At 37.7% G+C, this 8,623-nt stretch overlaps 1 protein-coding gene across 1 annotated transcript; it reads left to right on the top strand.

Moving 5' to 3' along the window:
- The first annotated feature begins 2,657 nt into the window (after positions 1-2,657).
- On the top strand, positions 2,658-7,934 carry LOC110002641 (uncharacterized). The gene is made up of 5 exons (XM_020658298.3): positions 2,658-2,863; positions 3,002-3,325; positions 3,582-3,692; positions 3,824-3,858; positions 3,982-7,934. The coding sequence occupies exons 1-5, from the start codon at positions 2,818-2,820 to the stop codon at positions 4,102-4,104; spliced, it is 639 nt and encodes a 212-aa protein (XP_020513954.1). The 5' UTR covers positions 2,658-2,817; the 3' UTR covers positions 4,105-7,934.
- The last annotated feature ends 689 nt before the right edge of the window (positions 7,935-8,623 follow it).

The raw sequence follows: 8,623 nt of genomic DNA, 5'->3' as shown, positions 1-8,623 counted from the left end.
TCACACAACCTGATTTCTGCTTCATTTGAAGATCCTTGCAGTATATATCGTCTTTTTGCATCTTATTTAAAACATATGAAGGACCTAAGCTAGTGAAGAAACTTTAAATGGTGTAACGTAAAGTTTAAGAATAAGACTCATTGGATTTAAAATAGCCCCAGCATGTTATTTCCTGAAAACAACTTCAGTAAATAAGCTGCAGTATATTCTAAACGTAAAAGAATAGGAATTACACTTTATTTTTTTGGATATTATGTGGGCAGAGATCCAGTGATTGTTGATACAACATTTCTAGAGGTTCAAGGTAAGTTCCCTTCAAAGTTTGGTCCGTCTTTTTATTGATGATGGAATCAACTGAACCTGATAAAAGGTAAAGTACAGAGTCTAATTAAATGATCTTTTTTTGTAGAAGTGTATTATGAAATGACGAAGCTGGTGATCGTGGTCCTGGTTGGTCTGATTGTTTTCATGGTGATGATCGTCATTTGTCTGCCTGTTAAAATCAAACGGCTTCAGAAAGGTAATCGTATTTAGTATTGTTGTATATTTCCAAATGTACCCTATAACAGACAAAACCATAGAGTCCTATTCTCAAAACTGCATCAAAAACAGTGTTGTGCTATGTTGTACATCAAAGTTGACCAAAAACTTAAGTTGTTTAAATATTAAGTCTTATATATGTGAGAAGAGTGACTGAAAAAAAATCTATTCACAGAATCTTGGCGCAGACGGCCTAATCTATTCGGCTGTGACTATTCGTCCAAAAACCGAGCGAAACCTCAGGCCTGACCCCAACAGAGAAGACGACAAGAGTTGTATTTATTATTATTATTATTTACCGGGTATTACTCTTCTGATCAGAAAGGCCAGTGTAAACCGTATATTAACTTGAATTTGGCCATTGGTTTGTTTCTGTGAATGATGGGAATTACTCCAGAGTTGTGGCGCGGAATTCGGACTGTGATCCGGCCTCTTCAGGCACGCATTTCTCTCCTCCTCTACTCTCCTCTTTTCTCCCCTTTTACTAACACACACACATACACATTCCCGTGTAGACGCACATCTGGAGACTAACTCTACCACCACGCCATTACACACATAGGCTACACACACACAAACACACACACACACACACACACACACACATAGAGATCTGTACACTCGCGGCCATTCAAACACCTCAGAGACACAGATCGTGTAGGGCCGAACTCGGCCTCTTTTAGACAATAAGACCACGCTAGGTCTTTGTTAGGTGTGCACCATCAGAAGGGCGACCACGTGGGACGAAGCAATCTCCCCTCTTTTCCCCCTCCTCTCTCTCTTTCATTCACACACACACACACACACACACAACTACACTTTTACACCTCATCCACAAGCCTTGCTTGATAATGTTTGTTTGCTTAGATTAGTTTACAACAGTTATTGGTTTGATTAAGTTCATTGATTTTGGATTGATGTTGCTTTGTTGAAATACATTTTAAGAGAGCAGTTGTTTGTGATTACTGGTGTATTTGCATTGTGATATAAGCTGGCTTTGTGTACGGATTTCATGCCTTCAATGTATTAAATATAGTTATTAATTATTAATAATATTATTAATTAAGTAACTAATTTGAGACTGATTTGAGTGATATTTTGGTTATATTTCCCTGATTACAGGGTGGTGCCCCAAGAGAGATTAAACATAGTTTAATGATATTTTTTATTTAGATTATTAATAATTATATATAATATAATTATTAAAGAATATAACCAAAGTTGACTTGATACAACCCTAACATAGGCCTACATCACCACAGCAAAGTCAGTTTCCATCTGTTAGTATGAAATTTCATGAATTCATTCCTCTTGATAATTTTGTGGATATATCATTTAATTCTGTCTTCCATCCAAGGGTAATTCTTCTTTTAGGTCTGTGTAGATGTAATGTGTTAGAAACCTCATAGCAGCTGAGCTATACTTGGATTGGAGCCAATTGTATGTTGTGAGCTTAAAAGGAAATTTGATTCTCTGAGGAAGGAATTTGTAGGCTCTTCCTTCCAACAATATAAGCAACACTGTTAACATGAAAACTCTGTCATCAGTTTGTGTTCTGTTGTGTTGTCAGGCCACGGCCGAATAAATGGACGAAAGATAATCTACAGTCTGTTTCACGATTTTCTCATTGAACATTTACAGAACAGAAACACCCCCACCTAACACCATCCATCTACACTAGAACTATCACATGCACTCAGTTTCTCAGTACAGCTGTGAGTTTTGCTAGAATGTACTAGCTTCAAACCACAACAATCAGCTTTATAAAGCTACTCATCATAAAAGCAGAGGAAGGCGTGCAGCTGAAAACGAGCTGGAGACACATGTTCTTTATTCTTATTGTAAAAACTGAACCTGTTTTAACCACAGTTAACTTTTGACCCTAAGACCCTGGAAATTGTGTCAAACTAATGTCTGATCCAAAAGTTGAAAGTCTCTTTAAGCTAGGGCTGATCCTAGTTACTGATACTCCTGTTCATTAAATGGAAATTTAAATTTGGACAAGTCAACCAGTCTTAAAAAAAACTGTCAAAATCAAGCACAATACAAACAAACATGGCTAAACACTGTGTGATTGTGTCTGCACATAAAATATGTGAAAGTGTTGTGCTGGGTGTTAGCAGTGCTAGCACCTCCAGCCTTCAGTCCTTCCTGTACTGGTTACACCTTGCCTTCACAGACTGGTTATCTGCCATTTTAACTTGACACAATATATGCTTCCTTGCAGGAGGTATGTTGTATAAAGAGAGACCTCAGTCACACACTAACTAGAGCACAATGAGGAACAGTATCTTGATAACAGCTTCACTTCTCTGCAGCCTCGGTAAGTGGTTAACTCCTCACCTGTGACTGAAGTCATTACTTTTAAAACAATAAATAAAACAAAAAGTTTGAAATCCTACTATCTTGTCAGCTTAAGGATTAACACTTCTGTTTGTTTCAATTTGGATCTCCGTCTCAGGTTTGAAGTCTCAGACTGTGGGGGTCCAGTCTGGTGATGAAGTCACACTGCAGTGCTCCAACTTTTCCAGTACTTACACACAGATCATTTGGTTCAGACTGAACAGAAGTGAGCCTCGCTGCATCTCCCATATGTTTAGGTCTTTTGAACCTGCTACATTCTGCAGTGGATTCAAAGATGGAAAATTCAACATGACATCAAACATTTCCACTGTCTTCCTCAACATCAAACAAGTGGATTTGTCCGACTCTGGACTTTATTTTTGTGGATATTATGTGAGCAGATATCCACTGATTGTTGATGCAACATTTTTAGAGGTTCAAGGTAAGTTCCCTTCAAAGTTTGGTCTGTCTTTTTATTGATGCAGTCCCTGAAAAAAAAGGATTTTGATGGCATCAGCTTAACTTTAGATACAATTTTAAGAACTTAAAGATATGGGCCTTAAAACACTTGTGATATACTTTAAATTTTGTGTTCTTCCTGCCTTCCTGTCATGTTGTTTGGTCCATTTAAATATAAATCAGATCTCAAGCAACTCAAGGTCAAATGTACAGTGTCTAATTATTTTTTTTTTTTGTAGAAGTGAATTATGAAATGACAAAGCTGGTGATCGTGGTCCTGGTCGGTTTGGTGGTTGTCATGGGGATGATCATCATTTGTCTGTCTGTTAAAATCAAATGGCTTCACAAAGGTAATCGTATTTAGTTGATTTAACCTATATGACAGACAAAACCATATAATCCTATTCTACAAACAGCATCAAAAACAGTGCTGTGCCATGTTGTACATCGAAGTTTACCACACATTGTTTCCCTCATGTAGCTCATATTGAAGAACAGGACCCGCAACAGGAAGAGGTAATGTTTAATGTGTCACTAGCTTTACCGAAACTTGTGCTTCATTTACCTAAAGTTGTTTGAAAGTTAACAATTTAGTATTCTTATGTGAGAAGAGTGACTGAAAAAAACTTCTATTCACAGAATCTCGGGGCAGACAGCCTGATCTATTCCGCTGTGACTTTCCGTCCAAAAACCGAGCGAAACCTCAGGCCTGACCCCAACAGAGAAGACAACAAGAGTTGTATTTATTCAGGCACCAGATAGACTCAGGAAGCACCTGCAACCGCAGCTAAAATAGAACAAATAGGAACTGATGCTTTATAATTAATGTGATGGTGTGTTTCAAAGTGGTTGCTAGAAGTACAAAACAAATTCAAATAATGTCGAGAGCGAGCCTGAGCAAACCACTAGGCCAAACACGTTGTTCATTCCTCATAATTATCAAATAGAAAGCTCTTTGTGATGATGAATGATCCTACATCCTCCCCACAGCACAAACAAACTGTTGGGGATCAATTTTTGGTCTGACTTTCCTTTCTTTGTCAATGCCAAGGTCATCATTTTGATTGTTATGCTGATGATACATAGGTTTATCTGTCCAATGAACTATATCTTGCTTTAGTTTAGTTCAGTTCATAATATTTATTTGTTTCATTGAGTTTCATAGATTTTGAATGATGTGGCTTTGATTAAATATATTCTGTTACAATTTAAGAAAGCAGTTGTTTGTGATTGTAATACCGCTGATTGGGAGAGCTTGTGTACGAGCCTAAGCCTTCTGTTTATTTAAATACAGGACTTATTAAATATGAATAATTTTACTATTTAATTGATTTGAGACTGATTTTGGTGATATTTGGTTATTGTTCTCTGATATCAGAGTGGTGCCCCGTTTTATTAACTCAGTTTAATAATGTTGTTAATTTATATTCATAATTAATTAAGGATAATTATTAATATAAATTTATATAACCAAAGTCGACTAGAAAAGAACTGACATAATTGTTGCCTGCGTATTAGCTCTGCAAAACCCCAACAGTGGCGATTCTAAAATATGGTGGGGCCCTAGGCAAAAATCAATTGGGGGGCTCTCCAACCATTTTGTCTGCCAGTGTCCCTACGCTTACGTCTTTTTTCCCGTTTATTTTTTCTCTCCTACAGACGGATCATTCCTCTTCAAATTTCTGTGTTTACTTTCATTGACAAACTTTGGTTTTCACTGTCAATAATGAAAATTTTGAGCCACTGCTTGGGTTTAAGTTTGTGAGCCACTCCGGGGGCACCTACTGGTCTGGGGCCCCCAGATTTTTGTGAATATTATAGGGGCAGAGATCCAGTGAATGTTGATGCAACATTTTTAGAGGTTCAAGGTAAGTTCCCTTCAAAGTTTGGTCCGTCTTTTTATTGATGATGGAATCAACTGAACCTGATAAAAGGTAAAGAACTTTGAGATATAGGCTTAAAATGTACAGAGTCTAATTAAATGATCTTTTTTTGTAGAAGTGAATTATGAAATGACAAAGCTGGTGAACGTGGTCCTGGTTGGTCTGGTGAAACTTCAGACATGATGTAGGCTGTATATTGTTTTAAATTTATTTTCACAATACTACTTTGACCTGTTTTGACTGATCTTTACAGCCACAGTTCATAATTCGTTAGTCACAATAGATGAACATGATTTTTATTCCCCTGTATGATGGTTGACTTTTTAGTTGGATAAAAAATGCATTTCATCAATAAGGTTCTAAGAAAACATCTAATTGTAACTCAAGGCTTTTATCACCAGAGGGCGCTATTTCCCAGCTTCTAAGGTGTAAAACTGTTAGCGAGGAGGACTTTCTCAGTTTGAGGAGAAAATGAAGAAATGTTCTTCAAACAAATATATTATTTAAATTAAATGATCAATCCACGCACACTTTTAATGTAAATACTGAACACTCTACCTCATGTAAATTAACCCATCTGTCACATTTTATTATCATGTTACTTCAGCATCTTTTGCACTACTCACCACTGCACTGTTTCTTATTTAGTTTTGTACATATTAGTGCTTATTCGTGTTTATTGTTGTACATAAGAGAGCACAGTTCACCGAAGTTAAATTCCTTGTGTGTGTGTGAGTGTGTTCAATGTGTTTATGTTTTTAGTTTGGAAATAATATTACGAGGAAAGAGCCTTACTAATGTGCTATAATGGCCAGATAACACTTCAGTGTCGCCAGCAGGAGGCAGTGTTGTGCTGGGCTTCTCCCATGTATGGACTCTCTTTGTTCCTGGACTCTCGTTGTTCTGCTTCCTCAATGTAGGGAGGAAGCTGAACTGAAAAGATGCACAGTTGTCTGTATCGTACTTTTCTTCTGTTTATACAGGTTTGTATGATTCAAACACATGTATAAATGTATATAAATAATGGTTAACACAAAGGAAACACGCTACATTGGTAAATGTAGTTGAACTTAATGTGTTTGTGAACAAGTAGAGACAGTAGCGGAGCGAGTGTGGGGGCAGTGATGGGGGCCCACTGTTGTCTCAAGGGGCCCACTTTGAGCCAAATTTAACATGCATTTTGTTATTTAGTTTAATTTTTGAATAAAGTTAGTTTGACTAGGTCTGAGTCTCTCTTTTCTTTTGCCGCAATCAAGACACACAATGTATTTTGTAGAGCAGAGAGTGGCCCCCCTCCACTGCCAAGGGGGTTCTCAACTTCGGCAGCAAACAGCACCAGCAGGGTGCTGTGGCCTGTTTGTAATGTCATTGATTCCACCTCTTAGCACCCCCTTTGCTGGGCCCCTGCTGCTGTCTGGAGTTTTAAAAACCTAGTTGTCTGCCTGCTTTATTTCTGTTTACCTCGCAGTTTTTCTAAACTAAATAAAAAATGTTTTCTCATTGACAACTCAACAACTCAACCTGGCAAGTCTCCTCCCGTTGCTAGCTCCACTAACGTATACGAAACTAGCCAAGCAAATAAACATGTTAGCGAGGAGCACCCAGCTAGCTCCGTGCAGGAAAGCAACAGTGTTGATGAAAACTTAATTGGTAAATTGTTTCATCATGATTTGAGATTACGCTTAGATGCTGGTCTTTTGTTTGTGGGTGCATGTGTTGTAGACCGCCATGTCTGCTTGGTTATCGTACTGTATGAACGGCAGGCCATTGCTGTCACACTGTTTACAAAGTTTGTTGTAGTGCGTGGGTTGATAATGTGTGGTTTTATTGTATTGTCTGTTTGGCTGTGTGGCTGGATGAGCATCCAACTTCACTGAATGTCAAACTGTAGTTGCCTTCTATCTTTGGTTTCTCGTCCGGCTAATTAAGACTGCTTTACTTGTTTAATCGGTGGAATATGCGCACAGACATATCAGCACTTGTTCTGCTTAAATATCAGCAGGTCACTCACTGATAAGTCCCTGTCACTGTAATAGCACCCTTTGTAATCTGCAGTGGCATTTCTCTTCGTCCCGCCCCGTCTTGTATCTCCATACAGCCGATACTATACCGTAAATGCTATACTATATTACTATATAGGCTACAGCATATGCTATATAGCCTATAGAAAGTTTAAGGGCCCACTATTGGTCCCCGCCCCCTCTGCAATGACCCATAGGCTCCGCGCCTGAGTAGAGATGATGCTAACGTTACCGTGTGCGGTCCAAGATGGCGCCGGCGATCATCACGTCTTTTTTGTTGATTTAAATTAGCTCCTGCACATCTCATTTCGAAACAGATATTATATTAAGAATGTGAAGAAGTGTTCTGAAGGTTATGGATGGTGTTGTTATTGTCATATGTGTATGTTTTCAATGTTATAAGGAGTTACAGTTGTCAGTCTTCAGTACTAGGAGCAATGTGCTAGTCTCTCTTTATTTACACCTGTGAGTAATGTTACATTAAGGGAACTTTTAATAGCCCGGGAAATTATCCAGGTGAGGTCAACATTCTCCTTTGTTGGTCGACAGTTTGTATTGTGTTTATTTGTGATGTTGTGAATTCTGTATTAATGATGCAATATTAGAATACAAAGCACAAAGTGTCAGAAAATGAAGCATTTATTTTGAATCCTGATTAATAAAACTCTACGGAGAGAAGCTGAACTGAAAAGAAGCACAGTGGCCTGTCTCATTCTTTTCTTCTGTTTATACAGCAATCTTATCTGCATATGGGATCTCAGTTTAAGACCTGTAACATAAGCATACCTGGCCAATAAAGCTAATTCTGATTCTGAAAACTGCTTTGCATTGCTAAGTGTTGGTCTTAACCTAATCTCAGGTTGTCAGCCACAAATAGATGTGTTTTGATTAACGTTGATACTAATGACAATGATGATGACTTTTTAATCTGACTGAGTTACAGCATTTTATCCTAAATTAAGAAATGTGTCTTAAACTTTAGGGGCCTATTTTTTTGTAAATTCAGTCAGCTCCGCCAAAACAAACAAAATGACCCCTCACTCAATCACTTCCGGGTCACTTTCTGCATTTGGTACGTTCCCTTTAGGTCAAGAATCTGTACTTTGCAAAAGTGTTCTGCCACTTGTAAATTTGTAAAAGTGTTTTGGTTTTGTAATTTTGTTTTATAAAATGTAAAAAACGTTTTTCAAAATGTAAATTTGTCTCAGATTTTGTAAAAGTGTTTCTCACTTTGTAATTTTGCTTTGCACTTACCAGCCACCATATTAATAATAATATAATGCAGCCTCGTATTTCAGCAAAAATACTGTGGTAACCTTTACTCCTAAGAAGGACCAGTCGACAACTTTATGTCTAGATATTCACTCTTTATATTGA

Source organism: Labrus bergylta, chromosome 22 (assembly GCF_963930695.1).
Source record: "Labrus bergylta chromosome 22, fLabBer1.1, whole genome shotgun sequence".
Taxonomy (NCBI): domain Eukaryota; kingdom Metazoa; phylum Chordata; class Actinopteri; order Labriformes; family Labridae; genus Labrus; species Labrus bergylta.
The sequence above is the reverse complement of the archived record's forward strand: the minus strand, read 5'-3'. Positions and strand labels throughout refer to the sequence as shown.

Excerpts from the sequence above, each read along its gene's own strand:
- LOC110002641 (XM_020658298.3), top strand. The coding sequence starts at position 2,818 with ATGAGGAACAGTATCTTGATAACAGCTTCACTTCTCTGCAGCCTCG. Across the intron at positions 2,864-3,001 it reads TTCACTTCTCTGCAGCCTCG|GTTTGAAGTCTCAGACTGTG; the intron begins GTAAGTGGTTAA and ends TCTCCGTCTCAG. Across the intron at positions 3,859-3,981 it reads AGGACCCGCAACAGGAAGAG|AATCTCGGGGCAGACAGCCT; the intron begins GTAATGTTTAAT and ends TTCTATTCACAG.